Here is a 20,564-nt window from a genome sequence, read left to right on the forward strand (position 1 = left end):
TCCTTGGTCGCGTTCGCGCCAGTTGCCCCTCTTCCATTTGCGTTTGTGCCACCTTGGTCGGCATTCTTCCCTGCTCCCTACGCAAACAGTCTTAAAATGCTCATAACGTTTGATTCCGATGTCGGATCGATGCGCGGTTTATTGCGTTGGAAACTAGACTTCATGAACTTCAATTTAGGCTTTTGTTTCGCTTCAAAACTCCTAATATACTAGGTGTTATTCCTTTCTCAAGTTGGACAAAAATTATCATAGGACACCTTGCCCATCCTTTCTCCAATGTTCTAACAGCTTAATTTCCTTAATTCACTTGTCCTCCAATCCTTCCATGACCTGTTACATGAACTTAAACCATCATAACCATAGGATAGGCGCATATAATATCATATATCCTAGAAAATAACTCTAGTGTTTACAATTGAGCCGTTAGCATCTGACGAATTTCAACGTACAAAACTATAAGGGGTAACAGTTCTACTTTCTCTTATGTGTCTACATATTTCTCTATAGGTTTGAATATGATTTGTGATCTACTTGACGTGCCTATAGATATATCTACTCCGGTCGGAGATTTTGTTGTCGTAGATAGAGTCTATCGGTCTTGTACTGTTACATTTATGAGTTATGGTACGTGGGTAGACTTAGTGATTCTTGATATTGTAGATTTCGATGTTATATTGGGTATGCGTTTTTTCTCTCCCTATCATGCGATCTTGGACTGTCACGCCATGACATTCACGCTAGTTATGTCGGGTATTCCTAGACTTGAGTGGAAGGGTACTCCTAGTCCCTCCCCAAAGAAGATTATTTCATTCCTTCGAGCCAGGAAGTTAGTGGATAGAGGATGTTTCGCCTAAGTGGCCCATATTTGTGATACCAGTGCTGACACTCCATCACTTGAGTCTGCTTTTGTTGTGAGCAAGTTTACGGAGGTAATTCCTACAGACTTGCCTGGTATGCCACCTGATCATGATATCGATTTCTATATTGATTTGGAACCATATCGGATGGCGCCAACTGAGTTGAGATCTTGGATGGGGCTGTAAACTACAAAGGTTTCGGAATCAGAGCAGTTTTGATATCAGAAATCGGGCAACATTACGTGATAGCCACAAAGCTTAAATTTTGATTTACCAATAATATAGCTGAGTACGAGGCTTGCATCCTAGGTCTCAGGATGGCGTTGGATATGGATATGAATTAATTACTAGTCATGGGAAACTCGACTCTCCTGATCTATCAAGTACAGGGCGAGTGGGCCACCAAGAATGACAAGATCTTGCCGGACGTGAACCTGGCACAAAGGTTGTGTAAAAAGTTCAAAAAGATCGAATTCAAGCATACCCCGAGGGCTTAGAATGAGTTCGCCGATGCCTTGGCTACCATAGCATCAATGATTCAGCATCCCGAAAGCAGTCACATTGACCCTCCAGAGATAGGTCTAAAAGAAGAACATGCCTACTGTTCCCACGTGGAAGCAGAACCATATGGAAAACTATGGTACAATGACATCAAGTTGTATTTGGAAGAGCAAGAGTATCCCGAAGGTATCACAAATAGCCAAAAGAAAATCATCCGAAGAATGGCCAACGGTTTCTTCCCGAATAAGGAAATACTGTACAAACGGACGCCGGATTTGGGTTTGCTCCGATGTGTGGATGTCGTTGAAGCCACAAAACTCCTGGAAGAAGTACATGTTGGGACGTATGGGCCCCATATGAATGGATTCATTCTAGCCAAGAAAACCCTCCGAGCAGGATATTACTGGATGACAATGAAAAGCGATTGCTGCAAATTTGTATAGAAATGCCATCAATGTCAAATCCATGGAGATTTAATCAATGTTCCGCCAAGTGAACTCAGCACCATGAGCTCACCCTGGTCATTCGTTGCTTGGGTTATGGATGTCATTAGACCTATCGAGCCTGCCGCTTCAAATGGGCATCTATTCATTTTGGTTGCCATTGACTACTTCACCGAATGGGTGGAAGCCACCTCGCACAAATTAGTGACAAAGAAGGTAGTAGTCAACTTTGTGCGAAACAATATCATATGCCGCTTCAGCATACCCAAGTCCATCATAACGGATAACAGGCTAAATTTGAACAGTCACCTGATGAAGGATATCTCAGAAGCAGTTCAAAATCACTCATCGGAACTCAATGGCCTATCGGCCACAAATGAATGGAGCGGTAGAAGCGGCCAATAAGAATATCAAAAGGATATTGAGAAAGATGACAAACAATTGCAAGGGTTGGCACGAACAACTGCCACATGCTCTATTAGGATATCGTACCACAGCTCGAGCTTCGATAGAAAAAACTCCTTACCTGCTTGTTTATAGTACCGAAGCAGTCATACCTATTGAGGTTGAGATACCATTACTGATAATCATTCAAGAAGTGGAATTGGACAATGCAAAATGGGTCCGAGCTCGATATGAGCAACTGGCTTTAATTGATGAAAAGAGGATGATTGCCGTATGCCATGGTCAACTGTACCGACAAAGGATGGCGCGAGCCTTCAACAAACGAGTCAGAGCTCGACTTTTTCAAATAAGACAAATGGTACTCAAGAGAATATTCCCGCACCAGGACGAGTACAAAGGGAAGTTTGCTCCTAATTGGCAAGGCTCCTGTGTGGTCCGCAAAGTACTCTCCGGAAGAGCAGTGGTGCTAGCAGAAATGGACGGGCAAGAGTGGCCCAAGCCAATCAACTCAGACGCAATCAAGCGATACTACACATGAGGATGTCTTTTCAATTGTAATATTTGCTTGTAATAGTTATTCCTTTGCTTATAATCGTTTGTAATAGATAGAAAAAATCAAATGATTTCCTTGTAATATGAACTACGCAATGACCTGACTTCCCCACAGCGGGATACGTAGGCAGTCCATTTGGGACCCGGTCGCATTATTAGCAAAAACCAAAACTCAATTACTTTATTCCGAACTACGTTTGACCTGATTCTTGATTCATCAGGATACGTAGGCGCTCTTTGAGCTCGGTCGTACCAAATGAAAAACCCCGTAAACCCCTCGAAAACCTCAGAGATAGGACTTCAAGGAGAATTTCTATCTGGCACGAAGAGATTGCCACATATGCCTAACTGGGGCATAATTTTTGAGAGGGTCTCAAAAATTCGTGCCGCCAATCTGTCACAAGAATCAGCCAACCCAGAGTCTCATCCTTAACCAGTCAGCGAGGGTTAATCAGTTCAACACCCTAAAATGGGGCAGAAATTTTGAGGAGACCTCAAAATTTTCTACATTTAAGGATTCGGCACGAGAGTTCGCCAAGCATGATAGATTTAAACTAGGGCAGAATTTTTGAGAGGATCTCGAAAATTCCGCATAAGGAAACGGGAATCCCACCTATCAGAGCAGCAAAGAAGGGAATACTCCTCATTGGAAAGCACGTGTCATGACAATTAACCTAAAAACAATTTTAGGAAAGATGCATTTGTTTTCACAAGTATGTTTAAAATAAATTCATCTTTCGAATACCGAATCCAAGGGGATTTGAGTTCAAAAAGAGCTGGCGAAGCTGAAGACGCAGTTAGAGGCAACAATACGGATCAACTTTAACAGAAAACTAATCCTTTGCTGATGCAGGTCTCCATGTCGTCAGGAGGACGACCCATTTTTTAAAAATTTGTTTCATGTGCAGGTAAAGACGGTTCACCAGACAAGTTTGGAGCCACCGCCAGAGATGGGGTTCGTAACAGTCAAATCCACGAGGGCTATAAAAGGATCCGAACACCATAAGGGCAAATATCTAGCCACGAGGGCTATAAAAGGATCAAAATGTCACAAGGGCGACTATCTAGCCACAAGGGTTACAAAATGACCAAAACGCCAACAAGGGTAAACATTCGACCAAAAGGGTCACAACAGAACAAAACGGCACATCTGACCACGAGGGTCACAGACAACACAAAGGACGAAAGAAAGACGATTTAGCCGAAGGGGCCATATCTGTCATTTGCATGCCAAGAGGGCCATTCATACAAACATTGCCAAGAGGGCCATTCATACAAACATTGCTGAGGGGGCCATTCATCTAAACATGCCAAGAGGGCCATTCATACAAACATTGCCGAGAGGGCCATTCATACAAACATTGCCGAGAGCGCCATTCATACAAGCATTGTCGAGAGGGCCATTCATACAAACATTGCTGAGAGGGCCATTCATACAAACATTGCTAAGAGGGCTATTCATAAAAAAATTGCGGAGAGGGCCATTCATACAAACATTGCCGAGAGGGCCATTCATATAAACATTGTTGCCGAGAGGGACATTCATACAAACATTGCCAAGAGGGCCATTCAAACAAAAATTGCCAGGAGGGCCATTCATTCAAACATGCCGAGAGGGCCATTCATACAAACATTGCCAAGAGGAATACAAACATTGCCGAGAGGGCCATTCATACAAATATTGTGTAGGGATCTAGTAGCTCAGTTGGTTGGCTACTTGAACTCTCACCTTGTTGGTGAGGGTTTGAATCCCCACGTTGTAATCCCCTTCCCCTACCCCTATGTAATAAAAAAAAAGTTAAAATAAAAAATAAAAAATACAAACATTGCCGAGAGGGCCATTCATATAAACATTGCCAAGAGGGCCATTCATATAAAAATTACCAAGAGAGCCATTCATTCAAACATGCTGAGAGGGCCATTCATACAAATATTGCCAATATAGCCATTCATACAAACATTGCTAAGAGGTCCATTCATACAAACATTGTTGAGACTGCCATTCATACAAACATTGCCAAGAGGGCCATTCATACTAACATTTATAAGAGGGCCATTCATACAAACATAGCTAAGAGGGCCATTAATACAAACATTGCCGAGAGGGCCATCCATACAAACATTGCCGAGAGGGCCATTAATATAAACATTGCCTAGAGGGTCATTGATAGTCAAGAGGGCCATTCAAACAAGCATTGTCGAGAGGGCCATTCATTCCAAACATGCCGAGAGGGCCATTCATTCAAGCATTGTCGAGAGGGTCATTCATTCAAACATCGCCGTAAAGGCTATTCATTCATACAAATTGCCAGACATGATAAAAAGGGTTAAAGCGATGTAAATCTGGTAAGATGACTACAGTTTTTGCTCCAAGCTTGTCGCTCCCAAACGAACACGCAAGTATACGCGGTCGTACAAGCAATATAGGATTTTTAAGTCCAGATATCGTACCCACAGGGACTTAGATTCTACTATTAAACTAATTCAAATTCGAATGAAACTATTCAAGGAAGTAAAAGAAAGATGGTTTTGTTTTGACTAACTAAAACTGAAAGTAAACAATTAATGATGGGTGTTTTTGCGACTGAGAATATTCCGACAAAGATTGTAAGGTTTATCAGATGATGGAGAGTTCCAGGGTCATGGCTTTCGATAATCCAGCTGATCGTCTGATAATTCTACCTGTCTTATTTCTTGGGTTACTAGTTGACGGGTTAATTGTAACTTTATGATATTCTCTCGAACTACTCACAAGCTTGTAGATGTTACTATAACGCCTATATCTCTATGGTCATCGGAGGTACCAAGAACGCATTTAATTCTCCGTAATCGACTAAGTAGGGCTAAAGGGTTTATCTCTATTCTCAGTAGCGAAACGATAATATGAAAAAACTCTATTTATTCTTATTACGTATGTGAATTCCCTTTCTAAAGTCCAATTCACGCACCACAGATAGTGTCTAACTATTGGCCAGATAATCAAACAATTAAGCATAAGAGTAAATAAGCAACCTAAAATACGAAAATTTAATCGATAAAAATTGTCGTCAAACCAACTATCATGTATTTCGCCACAACCCCAGAATTAAGAAGTTTAGCTACTCATGATTCTAGATGCACAACAAGAATTCATGAAGAAACTAGGGTTTAAAGGATGAAAAATAAAATAAACCTAGAGAGAGAAAGTAGAACGGCGGCTTAAAAGTCTTAGAATAGTCCCAACACTTCATTTACAACTAATAAAACGTGTATTTATAGCCTAGGGTTAAAAATAAATTAAGTAGACCTAATCCCAGTCGAACTGGGAAAACGTTGCGAAAATTGGCCTTGGGCGCCGCCTAGGGAGGCGCACCAAGAGGCTTTTCCTGCTTCTTTTTTGCTCTTCAGTGATTTCGGTCCAATGTGCTAGGACGTCGCCCTGGGCGTCGCTCCAGGTAGTGCCCCAAGAGGAATTAGCAGGCTTTTTGTTTTTTCGGCTCGTGCACACTTGGTCCTCGATTCCCAAACTCGTCTAAACTGCTCGGTTTCTAGTCATTTGTCCTCATTGTACCTAAATACATATAACATACCAACATAAGCACGAGTACAACGATTCCATCATAGAAATTGCGATTAAAGTCCTAAGAATGAGAGGTAAAGTGACGCTAAATATCGATATTTGTGTCAAATATCACCACCCCCACTTAGACTTTGCTCGCCCTCAAGCAAACACTTACCTATACCAACCTACCATATTCACACTCATGCTATTCAAACAGGTCTGCTCAGGCTTCGGCTATTACGGCTATTTCAAAAATATTTCAAAAACCAATCACTTAAGCAAATTCTTTCGAAAGACACTCCAAAAGTCATAGTTTCAAATCAAAACATCAACCAACGACCATCTCAAGAACACTTTTATTTTAATCACAACATGACCCAAAGACACCACTTGAAACAAAGTAATCACGCTACTTAACCAAGAATCCAACATTTCACTAATCCATTGTCAACCATGTGGCTTCACAAGAAAAGAGTTGTCCATATATCTCACAAGAATATAAACTTTTCATTTCAATGGACATGAATTCAGCAAATATGCTTACTCTAAAAAAAGAACATACCATAAGCTTGCCCGTAGTGTAACCGCTTTACTAATATAAGCATATCGAACCTAGGATTAAGTAGGACTTAAAAGGGTTGTAATGTAGGCTAGGGGACGGGTAGGAATTATTTGGATAATAGTGACTAACCTCCCTAACCAATTTAATACATACAACATTCCCGTTTTCCGCACTTCCTTTGTCAACCAATTTCGAAACCAACCACCCAATCCTCCCTAGTTATTCATCACAATTAAGAACCACTTTTTCAACAATTTCAAGTTAGAAGGGGACTTTTATTCATAAAAACTAACATATTATTTTCTTTTTTTCCAGTGCAGTTTTTTTCCTCTTCTACTCCTTTTTTTTTTCATATTCCCAACTAACAAGCGAGCTTTGCTTCATTTTAGGTGCACCAATAGACTTAACTTGATTTCAACCAATAAACACTACCCTTTCATCAACTCCCAACTCCAATTACATCATTTTATCATTAAAGTACTCAAGGAGTATATTGGATCAACAATAGGCTAAAAGACGAAAGGGTATGGTTTATCAATTGCTATAAAAAAAAAAAAGGCTAAAGGCTCAACGTGGCTAACTAGGGTAACATGTACATGCATGGGTTAGTAGGAACAAGTTAAAATTTAGGCTATTCAAAGAAGTGCCTTTATCACATCCTAAGTTACAACATGCTTCATTTCGCTTCAAGAACACACGGGGCAAGTTCTAGACATCAATACCAAAAATGGATACATATCAAATCCTTACACACATATGGCACAAAATCAACGCAAGAAGGCTCATATTGTCCCTCGAATTAAGCAACAACATATCAATCAATGCTAAGTGGGTCATACATGACTCAAACACAAGGAGAATCTAGTATTTCAAGAGAAGTCATCTATTTTTACGGCATGCTTTCAAATCAAAATCACGAATGGCCCATATTGCCAATATTTCACCTAACCCGAACACCTAGCATTTGAATGGTATTTCCTATGGACTAATCTTCCCTCAAGCAGGTTGTCATCCACCCGTCATCAGGAAAAGCCCTTTCTATGACTAAAAATAACCAAAAAAAAAATCCTAACATATGACTTATGCCACTACCAAAAGCTTACTAAAACTAGAAAAAAATCTTTTTGGTTCTTTTTTTCTTCTATGGATAATCCCAAACAAAAAGGAAGAATAAAAGAAAATTAAGGTTCTAAAAAAATCCTAAGGCATAACCATCCTCTATCTAGAGACATACCTCCCACACCACACTTAATTTCATGCACTGTCCTCAATGCATATAAAAAATAAAAATAGAGTAAGGCGAGAGATACTCCCTAAAGCCCACTAGGGCCTAGTCAGACTCGGCTCCAGCAGCAGTGGTGCCATTGAACTGGCCATCCTCATCCATAGAGTTGGCATCCTCGTCTGATAGAAGCTCGGAGACTTCATCGAGGGCAAGAAAGGTCCTCGTGGTGGAGTCTAGTGGGGCCATCTGCTGTAGCTCATCCATGCTTGCCTCCCCCGTTCCATTCTCAGCTTCAAGTCAGCAAACAACATCCTCACTGACTGTTCAAGACAGTTGGTCCGCTGCTCGGATGTGAGGGGGGACGAACCTCCTTTTGCCGGATTGATGGCCTTGATATTGAACGACTTATCCGGATGAGGCATCTCAAAATTGACCCCCGTATTGGTCGGCACATCGAACATCCAATGTAACAAATGGGTCACCATGCTGGGGTAGAGAAGTCTTCCCTTTCCCTGATTTCTCATTTTTGCCATCTCTACTAATAAAACCTTGCCTATGTTTAGGTCCATATTATTCAAGAGAAAATAGAACAAACAACACCTCAATTTGGACAGATTAGTATTATTTATTGTTGGCATGATCCGACAGTTGACGAACCTTAGCATTACTTTTTCCTTGAGCACAAAGTTGTTCCTCTTCAAGGACTTATGTCGCCCATTTATATCTCTATCCCATAAAACTTTGGAGTCCAGCCCACACAATGTGTTGCGAAGCTCTCTATAGTTAGGCCTATGCAAGAACCTCTCAAAGCGTGTATGATCTTTCTCGAGGAATTGCATCCATTGGTTAATGGTGTGGTATGAGAATGGAATTTGTTTCCCCCAAATTGGGATGACATACTCCATCTCTTTTTCATAATCAAGTCCGGGCTCCCAATTGGTATAAAATTCTTTAACCATATCGATATTTGCGGGGCCAACTATTTGGCCCAACGACCATAACCCAGGGAAAAGATACTTATATGGATGCGCAGGAACTTATTGTGCAGCTTATTCGCATCAATGGCAACCTCTGGAGCGGGAGCAATTGCTGGCTCAAAGTGTTGGAACTAGTAGCGACCATGCGGTTCTATTGCCCTAAACCACAGTGCAGTGTGTGTGCCATTTTCTTCTACGTGGGTGGGCCTCTTGTTTTTAGCTCGGCTACTTGAGGCAACCGGAGCTTTGTCCGTAATTGTTCATTTCGGCCTTTGAGACATTATTCCTGCAATCAAACAAACCAATTAGCCCAACGTATAATCAAAAGGGTCCACCCCACACTTAAATCATTGGTATACTCATGGTGACAACAAATTTGAGGTGTTTACAAGAGGATTCAGACTACTCCATTTTATCCAATTTGTGTGGGTGGTAGTTGAATGGCACTTGCGGCCATCGCTTTTTATGACAACATTTTCAACAAAAGACTACACCTCACACTTTTTTTTCACAATATAATCACCACTAAGCATATAGAAACATGCATGCCCTTTAACAACAAATGTGCTTTCTTTGTGGCATTTTGACAAATACCTAGCATGCATAAAAATATTTATCATTCATTCACTTAGCAAGCTAGGGTTTTTCCAACAATTCAATCCAATCCACATATCAACACCACCCCACACCTAATTTTCGGCCATTACAACTCATAATCCACAAACTTTCACATATTACATGCTATATTTTCATGAAAATTGAAATTAATGGTGGCTTGGGGAAATGGGTTTGCCATGGAAAACAATCTTACCTTCAAAATAAATCATAAGAAAAGAGAAAGAATAGAGATACATACCTTGATTCTTGCAAATAAAGAAAGGGATTTAAGGATTTGGGAGGAAAAAAAAGGTTTAAGGTTTATGGAGGGTTTTGTTTCAAAGAGAGAGAGAGAGAGAGAGAGAGAGAGAGAAAGGGAAATAAGAAAATAAGAGAGAGGGGCGTACGTTTTTGTTGTTCCAGTTTTCAGATTTTTTCTTTTTTTAATTTTAGAAAAGAAAAAAAAATTAGGCCTGGAGCGTCGCCCAGGGGCGGCGCCCCAAGAGGGTTTTTTAGAACTCAATTTTTTTTCGTTGTCGCCGTCGAACCAACGTGTGTGTCACCTGGGGCAAGGCTCAGAGCGACGTATACTGTTATTTTTTACCTGGACGACTTTTTGCCTCTATTCCAATCCCGTTTAAGTGCTTACCTTCCTTTTTCCTTCGAATTGCCACTCCAAAATCCTGCAACATGAACAAACGTGACATATATCATACAAAAATTGAGTTGCCTCCCAACGAGCGCCTTAGTTATGGTCATGGCACGACACTTTTTGTGATTTTTTTTCATTACGCTACTTTTGCAAACAGGGGTTGCCTCCCGAGAAGGGCTTAATTTAATGTCGTGGCATGACGTAGGCTTTACTCAAGCATCTTCTAGATCAATGGAGGTCCTCACACGTTCAGTGGCCTCCCCGTAGTAATGCTTTACTCCCTGCCAGTTCACCAAGAAAGTTTCATCCGAGTTGGGCTTCTTTAGCTCAACAACTCCATGTGCGGTCACACGAACTACCTCGAACTGCCCAGACCACTTACTCTTCAACTTTCCACAAAAAATCTTCAGACGGGAATTATACGTCAGATGACTGTAGTTTTTTCCCCAAACTTGTTGCTCCCAAACACACACGCAAGTATATGCGGTCGTACAAGTAATATAGGATTTTTAAGTCCAGATATCGTACCCACAGAGACTTAGATTCTATTGTTAAACTAATTCAAATTCGAATGAAACTATTCAAGGAAGTAAAAGAAAGATGGTTTTGTTTTGACTAACTAAAACTGAAAGTAAACAATTAATGATGGGTGTTTTTGCGACTGAGAATATTCCGACAAAGATTGTAAGGATTATCAGATGATGGAGAGTTCTAGGGTCATGGCTTTCGACAATCCAGTTGATCTTCTGACAATTCTACCTATCTTATTTTCTAGGTAACTAGTTGACGAGTTAATTGTAACTTTATGATATTCTCTCGAACTACTCACAAGCCTGTAGATGTTACTATAACGCCTATATCTATATGGTCATCAGAGGTAACAAGAACGCATTTAATTTTCCATAATCAACTAAGTAGGGCTAAAGGGTATATCTCTATCCTCAATAGCGAAACGATAATATCGAAAAAAACTCTATTTATTCTTATTACATAGGTGAATTCCCTTTCTCAAGTCCAATTCATGCACCACAGACAGTGTCTAACTATTGGCCAGATAATCAAACAATTAAGCACAAGAATAAATAAGCAGCCCAAAATACGGAATTTAATCGATAGAAATTGTCGTCAAACCAACTATCATGTCTTTCGCCACAACCCCAGAATTAAGAAATTTAGCTACTCATGATTCTAGATGAAGAATAAGAATTCATGAAGAAACTAGGGTTTAAAGGATGAAAAATAAAATAAACCTAGAGAGAGAAAATAGAACGGTGGCTTACAAGTCTTAGAATAATCCCAGTATGTCGTTTACCACTAATAAAATGTGTATTTATAGCCTAGGGTTAAAAATAATTAAGTAGACCTAATCCCGATCGAACTAGAAACACGTTGCAAAAATTGGCCTAGGGGCGGGGCACCAAGAGGCTTTTCCAGCTTCTTTTCTGCTCTTCAGTGATTTCGGTCCAATGTGCAGGGGCGTCACCCTAAGAGGAATTAGCAGGCTTCTTATTTTTCCGGTGCTTTTCTTCGCTCCTTCTCTTGCACACTTGGTCCTTGATTCCCAAACTCGACCAAACTGCTCAGTTTCTAGTTATTTGTCCTCATTGTACCTAAATACATAGAACATACCAACTTAATCACGAGTACAACGATTCCATCATAGAAATTACAATTAAAGTCCTAAGAATGAGAGGTAAAGTGACGCTAAATATCGATATTTGTGTCAAATATCAAAGGTCAAAATGATGTACATTCGGCCAGATGGCCACAACATTCGTTTCAAAATCAATCACAGCGTTACCGAGCAGGCGAAAGCAGATTAGTAGCCGCCAAGCAACAAAGCAGGCTGATCTGATCAAATCCAGAAGCATGCGGAGCAAACGTGAAACTTTTTCTTACGCAGCCGGTCGAGATAGGGTGCCCATGAAGTCAAGCTCTCCGGCAGGACTTGGAAGATCGCTCTGCCCCATGCTCAGCCACACAAAATTGCTTAATTGCTTATTTGCTGTATTTGCTTTTCTTTAAATTTTCCCGCAATCGGTCAGGCACACATCAGCACACACAAAGGCATTACCGCATAAGGGATACCCTTTTCCTCATATCGAGTCAAACTACAAGTGACTTCATTCCCAAAACCAGGGATATATAGGCGGACTCAATACCAAAGAGTCAGTCACACTCCAACCTTCACTCCGTACCTCCTCATTTTTTACAACCGAGCAATCCAAGATTTGCTTAAATTGCATTTAGAAGTCTAAATTGAGTCGTACTACAAGTGGCTTGAGCTCTCATGTAACCTGATATATGTAGGAAGGGTTAGTCAAATTTCGTTACTCAGGGATGATCCCGCCATCCCCGAACACCGAAGGGGTAGTTGTTGACACCTAATTTTTGACCTCCCATAATTTATTTTAATTACCAGAGTCCTTGGATATCAAACAGAGTAAAATGTGTATTTTTACAAGTCAAAATGATTTTATAAAATTATTTAGATAATATTTTGCCATTTCATTTGGAAAAACAACTTCAATAATATTATAAATCATTTAGAAACTAATTTATACATTTTTATAATTAATATGGAATATTTGCTAAATTCAATTAAGAGGATCATCTAAAAAAATTATTTATTTAATTGTTAAAATTATCAGAAAATCAATTGCATGCATTTTACTCCATTTAATTCAAGAAGTCTGATTAATTAAATGAATTAATCATTTTACCCCTCGATTCTTAATTTTGCATATTCAAATTGCATTTGTGCAATTTCTCAAGTTAATCATAATTAATCAAGTGTCTAATTGTGGTTAATTTCATAAATTGCTTACTATATGTTAATTAGGGCTATAATTGAAATAATCAATTTGTTGGATAATTCTAGCCTTAATTGAAATAGGCAATTTCCATGGTTTAAGTCATTCAGGTCATTCTTGCAAAACTAGCCTTTAATTGGTTGATTAGATTAAATGTGGCCATAATTGAAACAACCAATTTCATGGTTTAAGTCAATTAAGGTCATAATGGCAAAGTTTAAGTCTTTTGCATGATTAACCATGTTTATTAGTTTGATTAATTAGTTATGATTGACCATAATTGAGGGGTTTAAATTAATTGACTTTCTTAAATTATGGCCATTTATTAAATTGAATATTATATATATATATATATATATATATATATATATATATATATATATATATATATATATATATATATATATATATATATATATATATATGTGGCATACATGCATATCATGTATATAGATGTATATGATGGCCCCCTCATTATTCTTTAATTTCGGAAGCGCGCCGAAATCCATAAAATGGACTGACCCGGCCCAAGTCATCACTTATACACAATAACCACATACCAAACAGACCTTGAAGGTCTCATTTCATAAAAGCAAGGGTTTGCTTTTGCAAAACCCTAGCCTCCAAGAGGCGGTTCCCTCTCTCCTCTCTCCTCTCTAACATCATCTTGTCGATAATGGAAAAGATACAGAGGTACTGCACCTTTTTCAGGCTTGGTATAGCCACTTGGGGTAAAGCATTTAAGGCTAACACCCTCTCTCCACCCTATTTCAACCAAACGAGGTATTAACCCTTACTTTTCTTTGCTTTTCTGCTATTACAACGGTCCTTGACTATATTTTCTTAATGGGATTTGTTGTTACTCGAATTTGAATCCTTGATTGTTATTGGTTCATGAGGAACCCAACGGATTGATGGAATTTGAGTTAAATTTGACCCTTTCTTGCTTGTTTACCTTGTTTCTCAACCGTTAGATGAGGATTTGAGAGAAGCGATTCTCAGAAATTGCAAAATCCCACATCTGTTGAGATTAGGGTTTTCTCAATTTTGGGGGTTCTATAAATACCACCCCCAAATCACATTGTTTCAAAGGACAGAACATCGAATATCACTTGTATATTCAAAAATCGAAAATACGTAGGGTTTTTAGCATTTTTGCTTAAGACCTTTAATTTTTTTGATAAGTTTAAGTTTTAAAAATTGTTCTTTGTTTCTGTGTGTGGGGCTAAGTATTGGGGATCAAGCAAGAAAAGGGTTCTTCCAAGTCCAATTCTCGACAGAGGCTGCACTCACAAAAGGTAAACTTATTTCCTTTAATATTCTTTTTTTAGTAGTTTGTTTGTATTTTTGTATGTGTGTTGAAGCTGTTAGTATAGTTATGTTGTTTGTAAGTTAGTTATGTTTAGTTACTTTTTTCTCATTTGCTAAGTTTAATCATGTTGAAGAGCATTTAATTCCTGATTATATGTTATTTGTTAGCTTAGATCATGTTTAGTCAAGATTCAGCATGTTTAGTAATTGGTTTGATTGATATTATGCCTACTTTAGCTTCTGTTTAGCATGCTCTTAGTTTGAATCCTATTTAGCTGCACCTTTCTATTATGTGCTTAATGATTCAATCCCTATTATGTTGAGAATATGGTATTAGTAGTAATATCTCCCCTGTTAGACTCTATTTGTGCTTTTAATCCAGTAGTAATGACTGCTGCTACATATTTAATGATTAATATTAGTATACACATGGCTAATAACTCACATAGGTTGGATTTATGATGGTTGAAGGGACTGTGAGCCATCATGTGTCTAGTTAAGGCTTGTTTTACTAATGGACCAGTTGGTTTGATGAAATATGCTATATCTCTGTCTAATTTGAGTTTTAAACTGAAAGTTTGTTAACTGGTAGTAACATATGATATGTTAAACTATAACATGATCCTGTATGCTTAATATTAGTTTGAGGTAAGATTTGAGTCATCTAGATTGGGTCTGATATCTCATTAGGTGTCCCTTATGAGTATTTAAATAAAGAAGGCTTAGGTTTGGTTATGTGCTAGTATGATAAGCATGTTTTAAGCTTAAATGAGAAAGTTGTTAACTTGAGAATTTGGTGTATATGTATGAACTGTGCTGAATAGGTATAATGTGATAGGCCTCTGTATTTGAACATGATATCCCACCTCTGTACTTGTTAAATGTGTACATTTGCTGATATAAATGTTCCTGTTAGATGCTACTGCTTTGCGTGAGTCCGTGTTGAGTTTAAAAATAGTTCTGATGCTCTTAGTGAACTTGGTTATCTGCTTCCTGAATATGTCATTTGAGGATTATTACTTGCCTTCACTTGTTGTTTGAATATAAGTCAGCCTGAGCTCTAAGCTTGTTAGTTTGATCACCATGAACCTTACACATAGTCTTTGAGTCTAGATTAAATGTATGACCACTATGAATCTCCACATATCCCAATTGATTGTTCAATATGAGCCTTTGTAGGTCAAATATATGGAGTGTCATTTGCATAAGAGCCCTGAGACTTTGTGTTTATTGCCTAGTGCCAAAATGGTTAATTGCATGCTCTTATGTTACCCTTTGCTGGATCTGAACCTATTCCTCACTTCTACATGTAGTTGTTGCCCTTAAAGTATCATGTGAACATGCTGAAAATGCATATTTTTCAAAGAAACGCTGTTTAAATCTAAACTTTGGTATTTGCTTGCCCCCTAATGTGTGAAATCATGCCTACTTTACCTTTTCTGGTGATCATATAAAGGTAGCCCTTCTTCATGTATGGCCATATGCTAAAAATAGTTAAGATTCAACCTATATTAGCTTGACCACATCAAATCTGTGCCATCAAACATTCATGCCTCTAGTTTGTTTGGTTTACATAATATTGCATCTTTCTTTCTCCCCTTTGTTACTTGTTGATACTTAGCTAAAATTGATGTTTGTCTCACTAGAGTAAGTTAGATACCTTCTATATATATAGTCATGCTAAGTTGTATTTATGTGTCACTGCATCCTGTTAGTATATGATTCTTGAATATTATATATCACTTGTATCATGTCTTTCAAACTGCCTCTATGTCCTTTCTAGATGTGCCATGACATGATAAGTGGATAGAACTAGGTTTTTTGTGAAGTCTACATGATTGTTTTACTTGAATACAAGCTGTGTATACAGAAGATATACCAATATATTCTAACTGTATACAAAAGCTCTATATACCCATGGTATGTATGAACTTGTATATCTAGCATATACCTGGTATAAAATTTGGTTATAATCAGAATTGGGCCCATATGTTCAAAGAATTTGGTTTGGACTGGTTTCTTTATTTTTGCTTTAAGTATTGGGCTTTTTCTTCCCTCTGCTATTGTTTGATTTGCATTTAGGCCTTCCGCCCCCACTGTTCGTTTAGGTATTGTCCCTTGTTTGATTTCTATGTCTTTATAATTTGGATTGGGCCTTCTGTGCCATATAAGTTAAAATTGATTAAGTGTAAATTAGCATATATGTGCCTGCAGTTATGTTTAATTTATTTTAAGTAAGTGTTTAAGTTCGAGATACCCTCTAACCTTAAATTCCCTTCTCCCCTTTCTTGTTGCATGTGAAATATCGCGGGCCGCTTGGGCCGTTCCCTTCTATTCAAAACCCATTGGGCCTGAGGCACAACTCCTGTTCATTTGATTGAGTCCGATGGAAAATAAGGGAAGCTAATATTTGCATTTGAAGGCCCACCTATGGGTGAAAATAGGCAACTGGTGGGCTCAGGTAGGCCCACCAGCCTAAACTCTTCTCCACTTTCATTTCATTTATATGTAATGTATTTGTAAAGACGTGTATTAATATTGAAACCCGATGAATGTTAGAACTTAGGAAAATGCTCAGTATTATTTGGAATGTCGCCTAAACGATTTTCAAACTTGGCTAATCCTACACTTTGCATGAAATCGGTATTAAATTGGACTTTTTCTTAAGTTTAAGCTGGTTTAATAACGCGGTTAAGTCTAAATGATTTTAAATAAAACTGAGTTATAGATTAGGGCCTTCTGCCCTTATAGAAATTTGGAAATCATAAAAGATAAGTTTTGGGCCTTAGGCCCATTTAAAAAATATTGCTATTGTTCCCTTTGGGCTTCGACATAATCTGGAATGAATTAGAAAAAATGAATTTAAGGACTGCTTTGGATTACAACTTAGACCGAATTTTGAGAAAAAGACGTGAAGGACCTAGCTTTTTAGAATAAGAAAAAAAAAAGGGACTTATTTTGCCTTTAACTTGGACAATTTTTCAGAGTAATAAACAAAGGTATTTTGGGCCAAAAGCCCAATCTAAAGGGACAAAATCAAAGAAAAATATACTTGGACCAAGTTTTGAGTAAGATGGCTTTGGTGTGGACTATGTTTGACATATTCAGCTTCAAAGGGACTAAAATTGGACTTAATAACTTTTCACTTGCTATTATATACTTATATTATAAAAGGAGAGACATACTCCATTTATTTTCTTATATATACGTAATAAAACCTATAAGAACTAAACTCATATCATTAGGACCAAAATAGTAGCGACTCTACTTGGGAGAAATCCCGAGTGTGTCTTGGTCCAGAAATGAAGCGAGTTGAACACTTATACGGATTTTTGAAACCAAAACCCCCCTTTTCTGAGGGGACATGTTGCCGAAATTTTGAATTTTTATGATAAGCATGACATTTGCAATAAAGTAAACATTTTTTAAGCAAGTAATCACAATTAATCACACATTGAAGCTCGTAGGTCTATCGTATTCTACAAATCCTTAATACTAGGGTGCTTAAAACCTTCCCTAGGGGATCACCAGAACCCCTACCTCGAACTCTGGTCCTAAAAGGATTTTTCTATAGCTTGATAAACCCTTTTACCCGATTTTTCTAATTTCCCTTAATAAATTAGGTGGCGACTCTAAAAATTCTAAAATCCATTTAGAGCACCAACAACCTCTTAATAGCTTTTATGCACCCGCATAAAAGTTAATCGTAACACTACTGTTGCTGCACTTTTCTTGAGTGCAGATTGTGAGGCAGGGCCTTCTTCGAGACCCCGATTCTAGCCTTGAGGCTACCGCTACCAAGATCCGAGGGTGAGCTACCTTCCTGCCATTCAGCCCTGGGGATTCCTTCTCCATTGTCTATCTTTACTCCTTAGACATTTTTCATTATGTTCAGACGGTCGTGTTATTCTAGACAGTATTGATTAGAGTTCTTGTACGATGACTTCATTTACTGGGGTTGTATTGTGACTAGTATTTCCGCACTTATTATTATTTATGGTATTGACTTAGAATTACTATTATTGATCATGTTTCTTAAGTTATTTTGGTAATTGAATAAGAAAGTAATTAAGGGGATGCCATTACGATGGTATTTGGGTCGTGACAAGATGTTAGGTATAAACCCAATCCTAGATCTTTGCATAAGTATATCAAAGTATGTTTTGCAGCTTGAAGGTGTCCATTAAAGGGGGAATATATATATTGGCTAGGGTTTGTACGGTAAATGAAAGATCTTGTCTTGTGTTTGTTAGGAAGTTCAATTTTTCGATGAGTCTTTCGGTATTCTATTGGATTCGTAAAGGGTTCTCCACATTTGGATGTGAGCTTGAGAGTGGGATTGAGAGGAGTGGAAACAAATTTGAAATCCAAGCAAATTTGAGAAGCTCCAGAGTAAATTTTCATTTTGTAACAACCAGTCCACCCCCCTCACAAACAAGCTCCATACCCAAAAAATAGTGAGTTGTAACTAGATCTTTATTTTGAATTCATAGTCCAAGAACAACTTAATGTCAGAGATTTCAATAGAATTGTTCCAGTGAGAAAAATGTCATCAACATAGACTGCAATCATAGTGATTAGAGATCCAGAAACTTTAAAAAACAAAGAGTAGTCATTGAGAGATGAAGTGAGCCGTAGAGTTTCCCAAGCAGAAGAAAGCTTTGCATACCACTTCCGAGATGCTTGTTTCAAACCATAAAGAGATTGATGCAATCGACAACAAGAGAAGAAGTAGAGATATTCAAAACAGGAGGAAAATGCATATAAACTTCCTTATCTAAATCAACGTGAAGGAAAGCATTATTGACGTCCAATTGGGACAACTCCTAGTTCCTTCTATTGGCAATAGAAAGAATGTATCTGATTGTTGTCAGTTTGACAATGGGTCTGAAAGTCTCAAAGTAATCCAAACCCTGTCTTTGTGTATCTCTTCGTATTACTAGATGAGCTTTAAGCATTTCTAATGTACCATTTGATCTTAATGTCACTTTTGTAACCCATTTGCAGGGCAAATCAATCTTTCCAGTAGGCAAAGGTACCATATCCTAGGTATGGTTTGATTCCAGTACAACAAACTCTTGAGAAGTAGCAGCCTTCCATCCAGGGTGCAACACTGCTTGCTGGTAAGAATTGTGTTCATGAATTTAGCATATAAAAGTAACTAAGGTTGTTGTGTAACAATCTAGATGAAAACCTGTTGGGCAAATGTGTAGCAGTTAAGAGGAAAGCTTCCCAATATTTCATTGAAGCATGAGATTGGAATAAAAGTGCTCTACAAGTTTCAAGTACATGTCTATGCTTACGCTCAACTACACCATTTTGACGGGGAGTATCCATACAAATGGTTTGATGCATAATACGTTGAGATTGAAGAAAAGATGTATGTTTAGATCTAGTGCCTTATTCAAATGCATTATCTGACCTAATGATTTTAACTTTGCCGAATTTGTCTTTCTATGAAGAGGAGATAGGATTCAAAGTGGGAAATGCAATATACTTAGTACTTAAAAGAAATGTCCAAGTACACCTAGAAAAGTTATGAACAATAGTTAAAAACTATCTTCCCCTTTATAAGTTAGAGTCTTAAAAGGATCCCATATATCAATATGTACAAGTCCAAAATAATGTTTAGTAGTGATAGAACTAAGGGGATAGGGAGATTTGCTTGGTCTGGTCATGGGACAGACATCACAGGGAACTTCATTAGGGTGTGTAGATTTTTTTTTTTTATCAAATATATCAATAGGACATGCCTAGTGATTTATTTTATTAATCAACAAATAACAGTAGAAGTACAAAGATCCAGAAAAGCCAAAACAGGCAAAAATAAAGGAAGAACAAAAATAGTAAAAAAGAAAGGTCCAAAAATGCAAGGAAATAGGACTGTTGAGCTTGTTGCATCCTTGAACTCTTGTAATGATATTTGCCTCCCGTGTACAAAATTTCCATCCATGTTTTTGATGTTGTCGATGCCGTAGAATAATAAGAATTATCCAAGCTTCGGCATTTGCATTACTCGATCATCCTATCATCAAAGTTCTTGATATGATATTTGGATAATGCTGTTTGTCTAGGTTCAGCAGCCTTCTACCTTGAGAAGAAGATCTTTGTATTGCTTATATTCTACC

The 20,564-nt window shown here is 38.1% G+C and overlaps 1 protein-coding gene across 1 annotated transcript; it reads left to right on the forward strand.

Annotated features, from left to right (window-relative positions):
• The first annotated feature begins 1,390 nt into the window (after positions 1-1,390).
• Positions 1,391-2,744, forward strand: LOC132032176 (uncharacterized). Its single transcript, XM_059421948.1, has 3 exons — positions 1,391-1,687; positions 1,802-2,017; positions 2,130-2,744. Exons 1-3 carry the CDS (start codon positions 1,391-1,393, stop codon positions 2,742-2,744), a joined length of 1,128 nt encoding a protein of 375 aa, XP_059277931.1.
• Positions 2,745-20,564: the final 17,820 nt, after the last annotated feature.

The sequence above is a fragment of the Lycium ferocissimum genome, chromosome 9 (genome assembly GCF_029784015.1).
Source record: "Lycium ferocissimum isolate CSIRO_LF1 chromosome 9, AGI_CSIRO_Lferr_CH_V1, whole genome shotgun sequence".
NCBI classification, from domain to species: domain Eukaryota; kingdom Viridiplantae; phylum Streptophyta; class Magnoliopsida; order Solanales; family Solanaceae; genus Lycium; species Lycium ferocissimum.